The sequence below is a fragment of the Danio rerio genome, chromosome 13 (genome assembly GCF_052040795.2).
Source record: "Danio rerio strain M-AB ecotype USA chromosome 13, GRCz13ab, whole genome shotgun sequence".
NCBI classification, from domain to species: Eukaryota; Metazoa; Chordata; class Actinopteri; order Cypriniformes; family Danionidae; genus Danio; species Danio rerio.
Window position 1 is genome coordinate 26279884 of NC_141033.1, and position 21592 is coordinate 26301475.

The window sequence follows — 21592 nt, forward strand, 5'->3', positions numbered from 1 at the left end:
ACATTGTAAACCCAACAACAAACACTGCAACTAAAATATGTTTTGCACAATTAATACCACTACACCATGATAACTTAAGTGCTAAAATAAAAGTCATGAAGGATTAAAGTTCCCAAACTGAAAAACATAGTATGTATGTATAGAAGCGACGCAAATAAACTTTGCAATAACAATCTCTATGTAATAAACATGTAACAAACCCAAATGTACATAATCATAATCAATAATTTATCCACTTAAAATGATTTATTATTTCAATTTATTCTCTGATCCAAGTAACAATTATTTAAATTAAATATGTCCCAGGACACTGGAGACACCAGTCTGCTTGAGCTGAAATTTCCATGCAGATCAGGTGGGTGTCAGGTTCAGTCTTGTTTTCTGTCAGGCTCTTAAAAGAGTAAGAGTGCTGACAAATAGTGCTTTTCAGGTCAGTCTGTGGCACTGAGTGGCTGAAGTGCCTGTTGTTTAGACTTTGAACATAATTTTTTTTTTTTTACTATTTTATTTACTACTATAGTGCTGTCACCTCACAGCAAAAAGGTCGCTGGTTCGAACCTCGGCTCAGTTGGCATTTCTCTGTGGAGTTTGCATGTTCTCCCTGCCTTCGCGTGGGTTTCCTCCGGAATTTAGCCTTTTTTTTTTACACTGTGTTTGTACGAAGCCTATGGTGTTTCCCCAACAAGTACATTTCACAGCTGTCAACTGAAATGATTCAGATTTCTTTCTGTGGCTTGCCTCTTTAAACCAGACACATGCATGACAAACACATCTGACCTGATCCTGTGAACCTACAATACCAGTAACATGTGTAAGGCAAGGATGCAATCAATACACTAATTAAACAGAGGTGACTGAATTTCAATTAGGATGTGGGGGCTTATTTGTCTTAAATAGGCAGCAGTTTAGTTCAGATCAATCGCAAATTAAGTCAGAAATGCTGAGTCTAAGAGGTTGAATGAATCTTTAATATCCATTTCTTAAACAATACTATTTGCTCATCAGATTTGAAAGGCTTCAAGACATACTGGGATCAATAAGTTTGTATTTAATTGTCAAAGCATTGTCCTCTGCAAAAGGCTGCATGATTTTCTTTGCCTTCTGAAGACTCAGCGCTTTCCAAACATTTATGAGCAACCAATCACAGTTTTAGAGGCAGCTGCCTAAAGTAGGAATCATAGACAGCTATTGCCCAGTACTGCAATCTACATGTGTGATAAATGAGCCAATGCAGATTAGCTTATCGACCTCCATCATGTGGTAATAAAATGAGCCTTGAGAGAAATAAAAAATGGTGAGAAATGACATAAGTTGATTTAAAACTACATTAACATGTTTCCTCTCATGCATTTCTCCGTAAATGCCTAGAATGATCTAGCAGGGGAATATCCACTTTAAGAGTATAGCTTGGTTTAAAAAAGAAAAATGTATCATCTTCATGTTGCTCCAAACCTTGTTTCTTCAGTTTTACTTCTTTTCTGTGGGGCACAACAAGTTGTCTTAGCTAGTGATCGGTTCATTTTGTGTCGACTTTACATCTTATATTTTCTGTACTTGAAACAGAAATGATTAGTTCACCTCCCAAGTCTTTGAGTGGTTCACTCCTCTGTTACATGACGTGACAGCCATTTTGAAATTAGGCAATAATTCAATGTTCTTTTGTTTTTTATTATATTTATTTATTTTTTACACACACACAAATGGATCTTTGATGAGATTTACCCACATATTTAAATCCAGGAACCTTAAAGTGAGCATATGGTCAAAAGGGAATAATTCAGATATTTTTTGCATGTTCATTGAAAGTCAGTGGATCATTTAGCGTTTAACAAAAAAAAAAAAGTCATGCAGGAGTTGAAATAACATGAGGCACATAGAGGGCAACAGACCTGATTTTTCTTTTTATACCTTTATAAATCCTGACTGAAGATTTGCTTATGGAATGAAAATTGTTGCAATGAATCAAAACAGTCATATTTTCATGATGCGTTACTCGTTACTTCTTAGTCCATTAAAAAGTGATACTATATTAGTTTACTTGTTATGCCAACGATATTAAGAACAATACATCTTTTATTACTTTTACATTACTGCAGGTCATTCACATATGTTTGTCATATTGATAATGCACTCATAAAAATGCAATTGCGACAGCATATAATTACTGTGCCTTGAGTTTACGTGAGAAATGCTGAGTAGTACATTTGATTAGATGTTTTAAGTGAAGTTTATTTATAAACTAATTTCGAGAGGATCATATAAATATTGTAAGATTCACCAAAAAGACGTTTCCTAAACTATTATAAAGAGCCAGTCATCACTACAGTCATCTTCAATTTGAAAAACCCCCCTTCCACCCCTACTCCTCCACCCTTCGTAGGGCGGCAATGTGGCCCAGTGATTAACACTGTTGCCTCACAGCAAGAACGTCAACTGTTCTAGTCCTTAAACAGGCCGACTGATGTTTCTGTGCAAAGTTAGCATGTTCTTCTTGTGCTCGCATGGGTTTCCTCCGGGTTCTCCAGTTTCCTCCCACAGTCCAAATAACATGCACAATAAGTTACTTGATCAATCAAAATTTAGCACTACAGTCAAAAGCATATCTCTTCATCATTTTCTGTCATCAGCTTTTATCAAAACGGGAAGTTCTCGAAACCTACCTGAGCTCAGAGCCCCCCCTCTCACCCCTAGCACCTCATGATGCTACAAGCTTAGCACAGCGCTTTTTAGGCAGTTGAATGCCAATACCTCTCAAGCTCTATCTATTTAGATTTCTCCAGAGATGTTCATTCGGGTTCAAGTCTGGGCTCTGGCTGGGCCACTTAGGACATTCATAACGCTGTCCTGTAGACAATCTTTTGTTATCTTGGCTGTGTGTTTAGGGTTGTTGTCCTGTTGAAAGATGAACTATTGCCCCAGTCTGAGGTCCACAGATTTCTGTTTTTCATTAAGGATGTTTCTGTACATAGTTGAAGAGATGGTTGTTCTTCTGCAAGATTCTCTTCTCTCTACAGAGAAATTTGGTCAACTCTCTCACTAAGGTCATTCTTCTTCATCAGTTGCTTAGTTTGACCATGTATATTGGAGACCACTGTGATCATTGGAACCATCAGTGCCACAGAACGTTTCTGTGCCCTTCTCCAAATCTGTTCCTTGATACAATCCTGTCTTTTAGGTCTACAGACATTGTCTTTAACTTCATGGCTTGGTTTGAGCTCTGATATTAACTGTTAAAAGTTACATTATTTAGACAGTTGTGTACCTTGTCATGTACTTCATCTGAATTTGCCACAGGTGTACTCCAGTAAAGTTGTAGAAACATCTCAAGTATGATCAGTCCAAACAGGTGCACCTGACCTCAATTTTTAATGTTCAAACATAGGCTGTAAACGCTTCTGTATATGTGATTTGTTTTTAATGAATTAGCAGATAATTAAAACAAGCTTCTTTCGCATTCGTCATTATAAGGTTTTGTTTGTAGAATTTAGAGAGAAATTATTAATTAAATCCATTTCAGAATGAAGCCTTGGTCACACATGCAAAAAATGCCGGAAACGCAAACTCACGTGACAAGTTTCACAGTTCGTGCATTGAAAAGTTCTAGCTTAGTTCTAGTTCAAGCTGAACTCTGATCAGCAAAATCACATCACGTGATTGCATGAGACCAATTGAAGATCAAAACATGACCTCAGTGTACAGAAATGTAAAATATAGACCAATGGCTCACTTTTTTGTAAAGTCTAACAACAGAATTTTGCATGCTCAAACTCTCAACCCAGGCTCATTCTAAAAACCTAGGTCTGTGAACGTTTCCGAAGACCACGAAATATGTCCTGAGAGGTACGTATTTTTGTATTTTTACGTTTTTGTTTTCGCGAATACACGAGAGGCCGCTGTGTGCGCTTTTTCATATCTCGAATGTCTCTCGTGAGTGCCGTTCGCGTCTGTGCTGTTTTCGCATAAACCCACCTGAGGCCGCTGTCGAGTGACCGTCTGTCTGACTGACTGAATAATTAACTGGGCAATCGGCCAATCAACCTACCCACCCTCCTCCTTCCCTAAACCCAACCCATTTTACAGATTGACCCGCCCACGTCCTTACTTCCCTAAAAAAAACGGCCTCATCTGATTTTTACCATGTTTTCAGATTTCACCACATTCTCACCCTGTTATTCACTTGTTCATTTTATTTTTCGGATTCTGTTTTTGTCTTACCTGATTTCTGGAAACGCTCTTCACTGGATTTGAACCCTGCGCCTCAAGTCCGCCGACGTACAGAATAAGCTAACTGGATAAACTGGTTGCAGCGGTAAAGCTTTCCACAAAGAGGTAAGCGCTCAGCCGGTACGTAGCGTTCGCTCAAAAAAATTAAATACAGTAATACGTACGTCCGGCTACGTTATTCGAGGTCTCCAGAAATGTCCACGGGATTATTTTTCAGAATGAGCCTGTGTTGCAACCTCTAGTATGGCTGCTGCATAAGGATGAAACATAACACAATACTTTTTAGTTGCACTGTATACCTTAATTATTCTTGGCTGTTTATGCTGCTTATTTTGAATGCAGCAACAAATTTAAAAAGTTGTAAACAAACAGAATCAAATCATGTGAATTTTAAAGTGTAAACGCATGTCATTATGTGAGAGAAAACACTTGTGTCTAAACATTCTCTGGACCATTTGCTGAGGTTGTGAATAAGGATGCTACACTTGTTGCTATTGGTGTAAACATCTACTGTACCACTGTTACTGTAAAAATATATATATATATATTTATATACAGCATAAATATCCACTTTCTAAATATTAACAAATCTTTTTCAAACACTGAAGGTTGCTAATATAGTCGAATGCAAATACTCATCGCTGTCTCAGACACATCAGATCGTCCTACATACAATCCCAAGATCAAAAGTCAAGATCAAAGCCACTTCCTTCAAGTCCTGCTTCTAGCTTTGGCGTCACACTTTTCCCAGAACATACCCATCGCACTACAGGCTTCATTTAAGGAAAACTTTGAAGGTTTATTTTCTAATGAATAAATATTTTAGACAGTTCTACATAGAAATCCCTTGATACAAATTCTTGATGTACATCAGGAAAGAGGTTAAGCTGTTTAAATATGATAGTAAAATTAAACACAGCCCCAAAATGTGTTCTAATGTGTTCTAAATGAGTTTAAATGAGTTTGACATTTAATCTGCTCCCCAATGCTTGAAACAGTGGAAATTTAAACGTAAAAAGAAAATGTGCAGATTGCTTAAATGCACATAAAGCCATCAGCCGCTGATAATTGCATTTGGATTCCTGTTGTTGTAACCTGTTGAGCAGACAGTGTTCAGGCATTCTAGCAAGTGAGAAACAGTCACAGTTGTGCAGAAAATGAGTTTTATGTGCTAAGTGAGGATAAACGCTGTGAATTACAATGGCATATGCTTCTAGAATCTCATGCCGTTGTTTACAACATTTCAGCGCTGGCAATAACCGCATCCTTTATATGTGTCCTGCAGCTAGCAACAAATGAGAAACAAATGGAAAACATTCATCCATTATGTTTTTGTAAGCTGAAAGATGCTTGGATTAAAGTAAACATTTGTACAGATCAATTAATTTTATATGAGCTTCTCATATACTATAGACATCATGAGCAAAGGTTGAAAGCTGTTCGTGCTTTTATTTTTCTTCCACAGAAAAGCACACAAGCGACAAGGCAAAAAATCAATACTGCCCACAATTTCTTTCATTTGTTTTATTTATCAAAAGCCTGCTGATATCCCTGTTATCTCTGCATTTCCCCCCTTGATTTGTGGCAGATGAACCATATAAAATTCAATTATTTAGATTAAAATAAAAATCATATCACTTTCATTCCTATACAAAGGCGACTTAAAGCAGTGTTATTCAGCTCATTCTGCTTGAGTAATGATGAATATCCTCACATTTCACACAGCATAACTCAATCCAGTAAGGTTTAATTTTCGCACTTTATATTTTGAAGTTGGCTTCCGGATGTGCAGGTGAATATATGTACTTATGATGTATTCTGAGCCAACATAAGGGATGGTGGCCACAAATGTTTATTGATCTTTGCACAAGCCTAATGGCTCTTTTGAGCCATTATGAAATAAGTGAAAAAAGGGCTTTTGGCCGGAAGGAAGTAGATTTGAGATGCTGTATCCTGCTATCATATATATATAAAAAAAAAAACGTGTTGAAAAAATCTTCTCTCCGTTAAACAGAAATTGTGGGGAAAAAAAACAGGGGGCTTATAATTCTGACTTCAACTATATACATACATATATATATATATATATATATATATATATATATATATATATATATATATATATATATATATATATATATATATATATATATATATATATATATATGCGTGTGGTTTTTGTAGTTAAATGTATATTAGTATTTTTTTTTTTTATCTCTGACTTGGATGACTTGGATGATATCTGTGCCGACAATACACAAGTCTTGAAAAAGAAAAGTTACATAAGTATACTTTAAAAATTGTGTTTACAGTTTTCAAGATTAGAATAATGACTTAGAGGAAAACTGGTGAGGTTTATTGGACATTATGTCTCTTGTTTGGCTGTTATTCTTTGTGTCATTGCTGATTAATCAACACAGTGCATTGAACACAAAAGAAAGAGACTTGTTGCTGTGTGGAGTGTATATTCACAGGAGGATTTAAAGCTGCCTTGGCCAATCAGGCATGATGCTGAAATGGAGCTGTTGTGCCATGTGATGTAATGAAATGGAATATTCGTAAAGATGAAAGGGAAAAGCCAGTCTGCTGCACAGCATCATAAAAAAAAAAAAGAATCAAAAAGGCAGTCTTTAACTTGGGTGAAATGGTGAAATGAATGAATGGCACTATCTATAGTGAAATATTGTTTTAATTTAACTTCTAATTCTGAATAATACTTGTTTTTGAATTATTTGATAGTGTCTTTATATGAAAACTACAGGTAATAAATATAATAGTTAGCATAATGTCATGAATATTTTTTCTTCTTTTTATTTTTGCATTTTATCATATTTGATATGATATTTATCATATTTGATCATATTTTTATCTTTTGTTTTTTGTTTGTCAGCTTTTTTGCCTGGTTCTGCTCCCCCTATTAGTGGAATATTGCAAATAGTGCTTTATTTCATCTTCTAATTAAATGTCTTAGGCAGTTTTGTTATGTTTTATCATATAACGATTATGGAGGCATGCGTATTGTTTGGTTCACTGTTTTGTTTTTTTCATTTAACAGGGAAGCGAGTTTCTGAAGTATTTTGGTATCTGACTGGAATATGTGTATATGTCTTTCTCTCTCGTATGTCCGCATCTCAGCTGTTCACTCAGCACAAGTTCAATTTCTACCACTCGAAGGAGTTTGTTCATGGTTTAACTTTGTTCATTAATTTAGAGTCTGAGTATTCTCACATGACAACATATAGGCTAATGTATAACAACAACAAAAGACACAAATAAAACTTTATTACTGAAATTTGACTTAAGAGTTGTGAATTTTATGAGTGCTACATGTATAATTTAGAATTAACAACATTTCGCCTCTTGCTGTATCAGAATCTCACATTAAATTTATTAAAATAATGTGTGTCTATTACTAAGATCAATCTGTCTTATTCGTTATTCCTTAAGTTTTTGATAACATGGCCTTGAGAATATTTTTTTTAAATACTGTAAATAGTAGATTATGAGGCTATGTACAGTATTTTATGCTGATGTATTGTATGTTTTTATTAAGTGTTATAATAGGGATTATGTTTACAACGTAAACCAAATCAAACTGAAAACAATGACCAGAGAATTATTCAGTTTTCTCAGAAAACATACAGTATTTCCAAAGGTGCTTTTGACTTAAAATTTTCCCTGGAGGTTGGTAACAACCAAAGAAATCCATATATGCATAGAAAACAAATCTAATTACTTTACAAATTAGGTTATACATAAAAAAATGAAATGATGCAGGGAAAATGTATTGAACACATGAAGAAAGGGAGGTGTAGAAAGGCTGTCAAAGTCCAGACAGCAGCTGAAATCTCTCTTCCTCATTGTAAATTAATTTCAGCTGCTGCAGTCCAACATCTACATTATCAGGATGATGAAGATGAAACCAAGGTGGACATTTCAACTCTCAAATGCAGAAAATCAAGCTGTAGAATAGCCCGGCCAATCATCTGACATAAATCCAACAGAAAGTACAAATTAAAGATCAGATTTGATAGACGAAACCCACAGAACCATCAAGATTTTTACACTCTGTTGAAGTCTGTGAAAAAAATCACACCTGAACAATTCATGTGACATTCTCCATATGAGAGGTGTCTTTAAGGTGCCATCACCAAAAAGCCTTTTATATGAAGTATTAAATACATTTCAGTAGTTCAGTACTTCCTTCTTGTCATTTCACTGTCATTGACTTATTTTTCATGGTCATTTTTCAGATATTATTTGTTTAGTTTTATTTTTATATTGTTTGGGTTTTCCAAAATCTGGTTCAATTCAATTCAACTCAACAGCTCCTTATTATTATATTAGAAATATTATTCCCAGGGAAAAAAATCTGTATTTAAAGGGCACCTATTGTAAAAAATCTTCTTCTCAAGCTGTTAGGACAGATCTGTGTGTTGGTATAGTGTATAGACCATCATACTGGGGTGATATGAACACACCCAGTCCTTTTTTTTTCAATTTCACTACAAAAAAAAGGGTCGGCCAATTGGAGCTGTTTTGAAATCGATCGCACCATTACGTAGGTGTGCGATTCCCCCCGCCCACCGAATTGATTGACAGCTGCGCGTATTAACATATCCTGAGTTTGCCGTTTCCGCCATTATCAGCGTGAACGTCGAAGCGATGCCACCGAGAGAACACCCTTGTGCTATTTTAGGATGTAAGGCTCAGCACAAGAGCCTTCACCGTCTTCCTGCAAATGAGCAACAGAGGCTTAAGTGGCTGAGTTTTATCTTTGAAGACAAGGTGCCTGAAAATGTACCAAAACTGTTGTATGTTTGCGCTAACCACTTTAGCGTAGACTGCCTCGAGAACGCGGGACAATACAACTCCGGATTCGCGAGTAAATTGTTTTTGAAAACTGGATCAGTTCCTACAATACGTGATCCTGCCTCACTTCAAGTAAGTATTACATTTTATGTACTTCTAGCCTTAGCATTCTAATTATGATAAGCCGATGAATAGCATCTGCGGCTAAAGTAGCTTCGGATGTTTGTTTGCAAGTGTTTACCTCTTATTGTGCTTTTCAAAAACAGTCTAAATACTCGAAGCTGCAAATGGTAGTGTGTACATGAAGGGGGTTTAGCCATTAGAAACAGAAACCGTAGAAAAATAGCAACATTGTAAAAAGCAGTACCACTGGCTAACGTTACAGCTAAAGTTTGTTGTTGTTAAATGTTTGTTGTACTGTAATGGTAAGCCGAAATGAATAGCATCTAAAAGTTAAAAGCAGCCAAAGTTGCTTCGGATGTTTGTTTGCACGTGTTTACTGCTATTATGCTTTTCTAAAACAATCTAAATAATCGAAGCTATAAGTGGTAGTGTGTACAAGAAGGGCTTTTAGCCATTAGAAACAGAAACCGTAGAAAAATATAAACATTGTAATAAAGCAGTAACCAGTACTGGCTACAGCTAAAGTTTGTTGTTTATGTGGGATGTTTGTTGTAATGTGTATACTGTAATGTTAAGCAGAAATGAATAGCATCTGCGGCTAAAGCTACTTCGGATGTTTGCGCGTTTACAGCTATTGTGCTTTTCTAAAACAGTCTAAATACTCGAAGCTTTAATTGTTAATGTGTCCATAAAGGGGTTTTAGCCATCAGAAACAGAAACGGTAGAAAAAATTAAACATTGTAATAAGCATTACCACTGACTAAGTTACAGCTAAAGTTTGTTTTGTATGTGGGATGTTTGTTGAAATTTTTTCACTGTACTTGCACGTGGTCTGCAGTTGTTTACAATAAGATCGGTATGTTTTAATCAAATAAAGGTCATTTTAAAAAAATTATGTTTTCTTACAAAGGCCACGACGTCGACAAAGAGCAACAAGGTGGATGTTTGTTGCCAGACAGAACCATTTCACACATCTTTACACAGTGTTGGTACCCAGTTGTCTTTTAGGACGCTTCAGGCTAAACGCAGGAGTACAAGTAAGTTAAAATTTCTCAGTTTATTTTAAGTTGCTGCATTAGAAACGTGTTTTATTATCTTCATAAACGTGCAATGAGATTAATCATAAAATTACACTATAGGTGTCCAGACAACAGTATCCAGTTTTGAACTGACTGTACCATCAGCATCCTCTACTGCGTTTATGACTTCGACACCCCTCAAACCTTCACTAAAAAGACCTCGTCTGGAGCTGGAGGAGGAGAAGGAGGAAGAAGAAGAAGCCGAAGAGACTTTGACAGAGTCAAAAATTATAGCCCAAGACTCGGATGTGAGATTTGACCCTGCAGAGGAATGCACATCTGCAATTGAACCAACAGACTTGTCGTGAGTTTATGCATTATGTAAATTATTTGAAAGATTGTGTATTGTCATCATAACATTCATCATCATTTTTTTTTTTATTATGTACATGTGTATATTTATTTTTACAGAATCCAAGAATGCCCAGTTCATAACATTGCCAAGTTCATTGTCTATGAAACATGCCTCATGGAGCTCTTCAGTGACTGCCCAGTGTGTCAAAGGAGATGTGATGTAAAGTCACAAAGGCTTGGGACATTTCTGAGCGTACAGCAAGTCTGCCCACACTGCGAGTTTGTAAGAAAATGGAACAGTCAGCCAATTATTGGTAGTACTCCAGCTAGCAACCTGCATCTTTCTGCTGCAGTCTACTTGAGTGGTGCATAATTTTTTGTAGTTGAAAAGGTAATTATCTATCAAAATTTATCACATTTCTTTTAGAAACATAATATAAATTTTGTCACAGGGTGCATGCACATTGTACTAAAAATTCTCCTCTCTGTTGTCAGGTATTTGCTGCCATGAAACTACACATTTTTAAATATGATTCATTTCGTTGTCATGCAAGACTTTGCATTGAACCTGCTATTGTCCACAAGTGGAGAAATTGGCAGAGTGAAATGCTAGAACAGCTCAGTCGAAGAGAGAATGTGATTGTTGGAGGAGATAAGAGGGCTGACTCCCCAGGTATTTAGTCAAAAGATTTCATTTCTAATTCAATACAGTCTAATAAAAAAAATAAATATGAAATACATTACAATTATTCCAAAAATGTGTTTGAAATAATTATGTACGGTTTGTTCTTGAAGGTCACTCGGCCAAGTATGGGAGTTATACAATGATGGACCTTGCAACTAACACAGTGGTCGACCTAAAGTTAGTCCAGGTAATACAGAAAAGTGTTATGTGAACTAGCATAATATTTTGGATGGAAAATGTGTGATTTTTTTTTTTTATATATATTTTTTTTCCTTATTTAAAATTTTATAGAGTAATGAGGTGGGCGGCAGTTACCATATGGAAAAAGAAGGCCTAAAGAGAAGCCTAGACCTGTTGGATGCCCGCGGTGTTCGTCTGGAATGCATCATCACAGACCGACATCCTCAAATACAGAAATATCTCAGGGATCGAAATGTCACTCAGTTTTACGATGTGTGGCATATCGAGAAAGGTATGTAATGTAGCAGTTATTAATTTACTTAAGATTAAATTGCTATTTACAGTTCTTACATGTTTATTATTATTTTTGTGTTGATGTCTTTTTTTTTTCTTTAATTTCCAGGAATTTCCAAAAAACTGGACAAGATATGCCAGATAAAGGGGTGTGAGAAGTTGCGTAAATGGTTGCGTAGCATCAAAAACCACATCTACTGGACTGCTGCATCATCCACAACAGGTCCTGAAAGAGTGGCAAAGTGGACCTCTATCTTAAACCATGTACATGAAGACCCCAATTTTCCGGCTTATCTGCATCCGCAACGGATAAGCAGAGACAAGAACAAATGGCTGTCGGCTGGTAAGTTGTATACAGACAAATAAAATATTCTTTGCGATTAAAACTAATGCAAAACAGAGCTTGTTTCTTTGTTCAGATTTGTTTTTGATTCAGACTCTAATACCTTAAATTTTTGCTTGTTTAGCAACGATGCCATTCTACAAGCTGGAGAAAGTTCTCGCTAACAAGAGAATATTGAAGGATGTGGCCAAGCTAAGTCCTCACCACCAGACGTCAACTGTTGAAGCTTTCCACAGCGTCCTACTGCGGTTTGCACCCAAAAATGTGGTATTCCCATTTCTGGGGATGCTATGCAGGTAAAGCCAATGATCAGAAATTAATATTTACAATACCATACAGTCTTGTCATGGTACGTCATTTACATTTTTCTTTTTGTTAGGTTGTACTTGGCTGCACTGCATTACAATGAAAATGCCGGGCGTCCCCAGGCCACATCAGCAACTGGTAAACCTATTTACAAGCTTGCCTTTCCAAAGGCAAAGAAAGGAGAGTATAGGGTCCGAGAAGTGAAGACACAGCAAACTTTCGGTATGTATATAAATGTTTATAGTATTTTTAATAATTCAATAAATAAAAAAAATAATTGCACTTTACATTCACAATGACAACTCACTACTCCAAAATACAAAATTAAGTTACTAAAGAGATAACTGTTATATTGCACAGGTTATGTAAAAGAGCTGCTGGACCTCATCTTCAACCAAGTGTTTGTGGACCCATCACCCTATGTTGATGAAGTGTTGGGAATTCACATACCACCTGCTCTATCATCAGCCTGCGATCTACCTGAGATGGAGGAGGCTATCTCCAGCAGGGTGACCCGCTTCAATCAATAGCTATCCTAAAACCCACATAGCTGCCCTGCTCTTCAGGAAACTGTCTCCGAATCTTCAGCACCACACAGGCAGAAATCACAACACGGACTCTCCGCCCGAGGAAACCCCAACACCAGCTCACAAAGCTCCGATAAGCCAAAAAGCGGCACTGTCTAACAGAGACATAATAATGAAACATTGTTTTAGAAATTGCACTACAATTTGAACTTGGGAGTTATCACATATACATTTTTATTTTTGATAAAATAACTAGCTTTAACAACATTTCAGAAGTAATATTTTGTTTATTCAACTGCCAATGTTTGATATGTTTATGTGTTTGTAGATATACTGTACTTTCTAATGTTCATGGACAATTGTATTTCATTCAACAAAGTGAAAACTTGAAGTTTATATTTTATATTTGCACAAGGATACATTTTATATTTGCCAATCACATTTTAATTTATACTTCAATATAAAGTTTTTATATGACTAAGGAATTGAAGCATCTTTTCTGAAGTGTTGATGTTTCTATGCCATACTGATTTTTATATATTTTAAGAGTTTATATATTAATGTTTAGTGAAATTAAAATTATTTTTCAATAAAAAGTACATGCATTACTCAGCCTTTTATGAAGTCATTCAAATTGTCATCTCAGAAATAGCAGCAACAAAAAAGGTACGTATTTCATTTTTATTGACATTGAGGTAAAGTTGGTTTTTATATTCAGATATTCGGACATTCTCCTTAATAGTATCATTTCTGTAAAGTATTCTTTGCAAATTCAAAATAGGGAAATCGTATTAGCAGCAAATGACAAAGTACAACATTGTTTACAGTCAAGTAGATAGTGTTAATGTTGTTTACAAGTCATACTTGCATGCTAAATCCGATCGATTGTTTAAACTACCATGGTAAACAATACAGGGACTCCTGAATGTGCGGATATAAAACCAACTTTATCGCTATTTTATTGACTACACAGCGTTAATGTGCTTAAAAAGAAAGCGAGCATGCAGATCATGAACAAGGTAACCTGCTATTCTTTCTATTTATTTAAACTCACTTTTGCACTCCACGAAGTCGCAGGGGACCATATGCTTTGTATATATTCGATGCATTTTGCAAGGAATAAATATTGAAGCAAACGGGATCCATTCCTGGATGCTCCGTCATGCACGAGGGTTGCAATTCCAGTTGATCCATTCGTCTTCTAACCTTATTACACGACACAGTTATGCTGTTTATTATCTCATTCGATGTCTTTAGAGCAGCAACGTAAACTGGAAATGTACCTGCGGTATCTCCCAGCAGCATACATTTTCAGCCTCAGTTGGCATTTTTTCACAATTGCCACACGAGCACCTGCCAATATTTGTCAACGTCAATATTCATGAATTACGAATAAATCATACCAATGCAAAATTTATCTTTGTAGATATCTTTATGTATTGTCTGTTTGACGTAACGCATGACGTTCGCGAACTTTATCAAACAAATTACGGATGGCGCATGCATAGTTACATAGCGGCTGAAAAAGTATACAACGACATAAAATATTTTGTATGTACCACTCTGACACATTCTGGCACATTCGGATTATAGATTCCTCAACAGTCGACTCTGCTTGATCTGTGTCCGAGTCTGTGTCAAATATGTAGGGTTGAATTGTGTTCCTCTCACTCATGATGACTCTTACTGTCTGCCTCTGTGACGCGGTGCACAAAGCAGACATGCTCTTGGCTCCGCCCCCTTGTTACGTTGGGCGGGCAGTCAAAACTCATTATCATGTTAAACAACACACCCCAAAACAGCAACCCGTGTACACGCCTCTAAATTTACACTTTTTAACACAGCATAATAACAATATCTGAATTGCGTTTTGATCTGAACCTACATTGGCACACTCAGAAGAACCATAATATTACTATTAAATCTCAAAAAAGGGCTAAAATATGTGCCCTTTAATACTTATTTTCCCTGCTGTAATGTTCATGTGTATGTTCATTCATTCATTCATTTTCTTGTCGGCTTAGTCCCTTTATTAATCCGGGGTCGCCACAGCGAAATGAACCGCCAACTTATCCAGCAAGTTTTTACGCAGCGGATGCCCTTCCAGCCGCAACCCATCTCTGGGAAACATCCACACACACACATTCACACACACACACTCATACACTCATACACTATGGACAATTTAGCCTACTCAATTCACCTGTACCTCATGTCTTTGGACTGTGGGGGAAACCGGAGCACCCGGAGAAAACCCACGCGAAGGCAGGGAGAACATGCAAACTCCACACAGAAACGCCAACTGAGCCGAGGTTCGAACCAGCGACCTTTTTGCTGTGAGGCGACAGCACTAAAGTAGTAAATAAAATGGTAAATAAAAATAAATTATGTTCAAAGTCTAAACAGCAGGCACTTCAGCAACTCAGTGCCACAGACTGACCTGAAAAGCACTATTTGTCAGCACTCTTACTCTTTTAAGAGCCTGACAGAAAACAAGACTGAACCTGACACCCACCTGATCTGCATGGAAATTTCAGCTCAAGCAGACTGGTGTCTCCAGGTGTCCTGGGACTGGACTCCAGCCTAGCAACCGTAACTTACTAAACTGTATCTGACTTTCTATATGTAAACATCACCATTGATTACTTTAAAATCATCACAGGCACTTCATGCGTGACTCACCCAGATTAGTTCTAGTTACATTATCATAGTTTCATCCGCCATTCTGGAGGCTTTGAAATCAAATGCACATAGAAGCTTTTGATTTATTCATCCGTTTCCATCCCATATTCTTTTCTCGCTTTTATAGATGAATAAAATTGGCTGATGTTCATTTTAAAAGCTTGTCATTTGGATTGACAGCTGTGCCTAAAGGCTGATAATTAGTTATTTAAACAATTCATCTTTTCATATGCATGCTATCAAATGAAAAGAGACATAAGCAATAACAATAGTTTCAAATCTTCATTTATTTTAAGCTTTCATCTTTCTCAGTGACGCATATTCCCCAGTCTTAAGCAATTCAAAGTCAATTCTTTAGAAAACCACCACCATGAAAACTTGATTTGTTCCAAGTCTTGTCTTCAACCAGTATCTGGAATTTCATACAGCAATATGTTCGTAACTATGAGCAGATTGCACATAGGTAGATGGCAGAAATCAGCACATGTCCCGGTGTTCCCTAGCAACAAGCAAGTCCTTGGTTCTTTCACAACTAAATCTAATTTGCCTGGTTACTACTGTTTCTTTATTCACCAAAAGTCACTTAAAAATGCATTGTCTGACCAGTGGAAAAAGATGAAATGCCGCTATGTTTTTAATCATTTATGGTTTGTAATCTAAATAGTAAGGAGAGTATGAAAGGAGGAACGTATAGTATATCCGGTCAGTTGTTATTGCAAGGGTGATTAGGTACAGACATGAAGCAGATCAATGTTGTATAACCATGAGTGGTGTATTTTGCGATAAATATACATGCTGTATTTCCAATATCCTGATTTTTGCTGCTTTGCATAAGAATAAATATTTAGATGCAGTACAAAATACTGATTGATCATTGATTTATAGTTCAGAGTCAGACTAGATTAATATTGAAAGGTTACAACACAGTTATAATTACACACATTTTCACCAAATAAATAATTAAAGGATGAGAACAAGAGATATTGAATTGAGATGAAACTGTGTTATTCAGCTCTTGTTAGAAGGAAATAGCACACGTCAGAATGTTACCAATCAGCACGTAGTATTCAAGAGAGTCATGTAATAATCATACATAATTTAAATACATAATAGACGGACCAATAGTTGAAATGTATGTTAATGTTCATTTTAAAAATGACAGTAATTACACTTACTGTACAAAAGGTTGTCAAAGGTTTGGCAATGTTTCTGTTCTCTTAGAGCAGGGGTAGGGAACCTTTTTTTCAGGAATGTGCCATTTCTGATTTTTTTTTGGCAAATGCATTTTTTTTAAGAGCCATTGGGCATTTTGCCATAACCATCCATGACCGTTGTTAGAATTTATGCACACAAGGTTACGTTTACGTTAATTTACGTTTGCCTTTTATTGGTGTTGCAGTTCAAGTTTATCAGGAGCTCTGCACATGAGCATTGGTCAAAACATTTTATTGTAAATACGGTTGGGCGATGTCGACCAATTTGGCATCGTACAATGTCTAATGTGAAACATTGCGATGGACGATGACATTGTCATTGTAGCCGGTGGTGAATTAATTATTTATGAATAATTAATTAATTCATAAAGAATTAATCATTTGTAGCCTACTGTTTCAACTACCTGACCCGGATGGTCTTTGTTTTACCCATAACCAAATCATAAATAAATAAAGATAAGTTACACACAAATAACCACCTGGCAATCACTTTTTCCGCAGGACCCTGGCATGAATGCAAAGTCATCTGTGCCAATATAATAGTGTCGACAAACTTGGTTGACGTGATGTGTGTTTTCAGTGGTAAAGTGTGAAAGGAAGGCTTTTCAGAAAGGCTTGATGAAACTTCAGTGTGGACGTGGATCGGGTTGCTGCGAGAGGGACTGTCAATAGTCTCTACTGTCCTATTGATTATAAATGAAAACCCTAAAAAGTCATTTAAAAGAAAAAAAGAAAAAAAAAAAAAAAAATATATATATATATATATATATATATATATATATATATATATATATATATATATATATATATATATATATATAGTATAGTTAAAAAGTTAAAAAGTAAAATGATAATATTGTAAAATTTGTCATTGATAGTAAAACAAAAATTTTTCAATTTACTTAATGATATAAGAGTCCTTGCTTTTGTTTCTTTTACAGTAAAGAAATGCAAATAGAGAAAACCCATTATAAAGAAACAGAAAGGGGTTCAGTGCATGTACATGAGTAAATATTTTTTATATCAAATAAGTACTATGAGCATCCAATTTTTAGTTGAAAGTTCAGCTCTTTTAATAAAAAACAAACCAGAAAAAAAAAGAACCCAAAGAAAATGAATCATCTTGCCACAGATATTCTCACCATGATGGCCTGAAGGTCCACAAGCAGGGCATTTTAAAGCTGTTTTCACAGTGTGTCATCTGTCATTTTCACAAGCATGTTTGACCAGAGGCAGAGAGATAATTATTAGACTCCGACTTAAATCAGTTTGACTTCACTCAAGCAAATTGACACAGACAAGACCACTTTCTAAATGACAGGTTGTTATTCCTAACTAGAAGGCATGCCTCTGTCTTAATCTCCCAGACGTCCTTCAAAAATCAGTTGAACTTTGCACTGATTTTGTCAGATGACACTTCTAATTCTTTCATTAACGAAAAATCCACACCGTCCTCTAGATTAACCAGAAGACTTTTTCTGCCAGGCATGTTAACTAAAATCTATTTATTTTTTTGATAAACTTATGTTGGTTGCATTGCAAAGCTTCAGAAATTATGTAATCAATTCTGACATCGGTTCAACAAGCTGCCGGAACCATTTCACAGTGGTTTTTGTCTAAATTGACATGACAGCATCTCACAGTTGCTGCAGTTATGCTCGCTACACATCTATGCTTTGCTAAATCTCCTGGTCAATGCACAATAAAGTGTTCCAATGGACTGAGGTTGGTGACTGTGGAGCCATTTAATTATACAGTAGTAAATTTACCATCACAATCAGGTTCAAGAAACTAGTTTAAGATTATTTGAGCCATGGAAGTGGAAGTGGCCATCACAAGTATACAGTGGACACAAAGAAACGGTCATGGTTTGCAACAATACAACATTTAAACAATGTTCAAGGTGCCATTTACACTTTTGAGTTTTCATTCGTTAACAAATGCTTATGTTTTTTATGGTTACACCTGGCATCCACATTACTCCGGCATCTTTGACTTGTGAATACACTAAAGACTCATTCTGGTTTGGTAATTCTGGTGTTTAGTTTTATTGTAAACTAAACTATTGAAAATGGAGGTGTGGCTGTCCACAACCACTCTCTGACTGGTCTTCAGGATTATTGTATGTTGTTTCCTGATTTATCAAGATCTCATATTTCTCTTATGAGCATTTTACATACAGTAGAGTACAAGTATATGCATGCTTGCAAAATACACGCATAGCCACCGAGCGTGAATAATAATTTTAAAACAAAAATGCATGTAAATAGTGTAAATGGCACCAAAGAGGCCTAATGCATGACTAGCCCTGCATCCGAAATCGCATACTTCCATAGAGTATGCTAACAACAGCATGGAGCTAAGTAGTACGTCCAAATTCATAGAAAAACTGTATGAGAGAAATACCCGGAAGACCAACTTTTGATGAGATTCTGAAGTGCGCATCCAATGGACGCTATGCCATAATGCACCAGGAGAGAATTCATGAATAGGAGTGAAGTGACGCAACTGACGTAGGTATGTCACGTGATGATGACAAAATGGCAGATGTAGTACGCCCAAGTTCAATTTATACTACTCACATTCATACTATAGAACGTACTTTTCTGATGGTCGAGTAGTACATTTAAATTCAAATGCAGTTCCTACTGAGTAGTAGGCGATTTCAGACCTTGCCCTAAATATCTACCCTACACCATTACGCCACTAGAAGCTAAACTGTTGAGGTAGGATGGATCCAAAATATGATCAGTCTTAGTTTTTAAGCTGAAATTCGGACTTCTTACCAGTTTGCGTTTCTTTACAACAGGAGTGCCACTGGTGTACTCTTCTTCTGCTGCTGTAGCTAATCTACTCCAGGGTTTTTATGTGTAATAACGATGGTTGTTATTATTAGTTATTTGAGTTACTGTTGCCTTTCTAAAAGCTGAACCAGTCAGGTTATTCTCCTACATGAATTTGAATCTCTTTGTTGAAACTGTAGAAATGGTTGAACATGAAAATCCCAGTAGATCCGCAGTCTCTAAAATACTCAGAGAAGCCCATCTGAAATGACCATGCCACTTAAACCAACTTTCTTCTCCATTCTGTTGCTTTTCAGCAGATCTTCTTGACATTGCATCAAGCCTAAATACTTTGGGTTGCTGGATTGTCAGATTAGATATTTGCATTAATGGGTGTGCCTAACAAAGTGGCTGTTGAGTGTACTGTTTCCTGCTGCTCATCAGTGTACTGTAGATTCAGCAAGGGATATGAATACATTTTAATGGGCTTCCAGTAAGTGGTATTCACAGTACCAAAGAGCACTAGCTGATTGGATTCAGTGGTCTGGCGTTTCACCTAAAAAGTCTTTCATGTGAAATACAGAGAAGCTGTGCATCCCTGAGATGCTCTCATAATTAGTCAATACCCTGTGGGAAAAATAAGCAGCATGATCATTTATCTAGTGCAAAGAGCCTTTGGATTACAATGTAATCATTAGGAAATGCTGCCAGCCTAAACCCTTGTATGAGACTTCCAGTGATGAATGAATCCATCCACCTCACCACAGGGAAGAGTGTTTTTGCCAAGACTTCAGAGATCAGTCAAACTAGAGGCAAATCACAACCTGAGTGATCAGGTTTTATGGCATTAAAATAAACAACATTATTTTCATTTATCAGCTACAGAGAATGTCATGATATACAATAGACTTTTAGTTCTGCTGGCCATCAATGCCAACCACAATTACACATAATTAGTAGTAGATAATTTGTTATGAATGTTATGAATGCCCTTCTGGTTGGCTCTAAATCTGTTCTTTCTAAAGCTCAATCCTTAACTATATCTATCAATAATTCTCCAGTAAATTTTACTACTCATGTTCAAAGTCTTGGGGTGGTATGCTTTCGTTTAATTCACATATTAGTAAAATTTCACGATCTGACTTTTTTCACTTGCGTAACTTTGCAAGACTACGCCCTTCTCTATTCGAGCAAAATACTGTAGTGCTTGTACATGCTGTGGTTACATCAAGGATTGATTATTGCAATTACCTCCTATCTGGTATCCCTCTTAACCAACTTCACAGATTACAGTTAATCCAGAACTCAGCAGCTAGGGTTGTCACCCGCTCGCATGCTTCTGAACACATAACTCCACTTCTCTTTCACTTGCATTGGCATCCTGTTTTTTTATCGTGTACAATATAAAATTCTTTTATTAACTTACAAAGCTCTTCACAACCTGGCACCCGATTATCTCTCTCATCTTCTTCACTGGTACACTCCTCGGCGCTCACTGAGATCTTCTGCGGCTGAACTGTTGTCAGTTCCAAATTTTAAAATGAAATCATTTGGTGGCAGGGCTTTTAGCTGCATAGCACTACAGTTATAGAATTTCCTGCCATTAGATATTCATCAGGTGGACTCTATCTCCAATTTTAAATCCCAGGTTAAAACCTTTCTGTTCAGGATTGCTTTTAATGACTTTCTGGATTAATACTATGCTTTATTACTCTTCTGTCTTGTTTTTATAATGTGCCTGTGACATACTGTAAGGTGTCCTTGAGTGCTCTGAAAGGCACCTATAAATAAAAGGTATTATTATTATTATTATTAATGCATTGCATTTCCCCCCATGTGTTTAAACATACGATGGATGAAAATAAGAAAGAGATATACAAATTTTTAAATAAATAAAAAGCTAAATTTTGAATAAATAAGTTGAACAATAATTTAAATTAAAGCTGCAAGCAGGGATGAAAGGGACCTCACCCCCGGGCTCACCTGCTATCCTTGAGATGACAGAGAAGAGTGGACAATGATAATTTAACCTTATGAATATAAAAA

At 36.3% G+C, this 21592-nt stretch overlaps 2 protein-coding genes and 1 long non-coding RNA gene across 3 annotated transcripts in view; all 3 read left to right on the top strand.

The window, feature by feature from the left end:
- The window catches only part of oprm1 (opioid receptor, mu 1), a 45988-nt gene that overhangs the window by 5601 nt on the left and 18795 nt on the right, over positions 1–21592 (top strand).
- LOC147841062 (uncharacterized) lies at positions 207–20251 on the top strand. The gene is made up of 3 exons (XR_015505958.1): positions 207–359; positions 15209–17443; positions 17607–20251. It is a non-coding gene; the product is annotated as an uncharacterized LOC147841062 (long non-coding RNA).
- Positions 8866–13475, top strand: LOC147841063 (uncharacterized). Its single transcript, XM_087279344.1, has 11 exons — positions 8866–9168; positions 10070–10196; positions 10299–10542; positions 10650–10923; positions 11028–11205; positions 11328–11404; positions 11509–11689; positions 11801–12034; positions 12159–12330; positions 12414–12562; positions 12701–13475. Exons 5-11 carry the CDS (start codon positions 11040–11042, stop codon positions 12868–12870), a joined length of 1149 nt encoding a protein of 382 aa, XP_087135470.1. The 5' UTR covers positions 8866–9168; positions 10070–10196; positions 10299–10542; positions 10650–10923; positions 11028–11039; the 3' UTR covers positions 12871–13475.

Excerpts from the sequence above, each read along its gene's own strand:
- LOC147841063 (XM_087279344.1), top strand. The coding sequence starts at position 11,040 with ATGAAACTACACATTTTTAAATATGATTCATTTCGTTGTCATGCAAGA. Across the intron at positions 11,206-11,327 it reads TAAGAGGGCTGACTCCCCAG|GTCACTCGGCCAAGTATGGG; the intron begins GTATTTAGTCAA and ends TTGTTCTTGAAG. Across the intron at positions 12,563-12,700 it reads GAAGACACAGCAAACTTTCG|GTTATGTAAAAGAGCTGCTG; the intron begins GTATGTATATAA and ends TATATTGCACAG.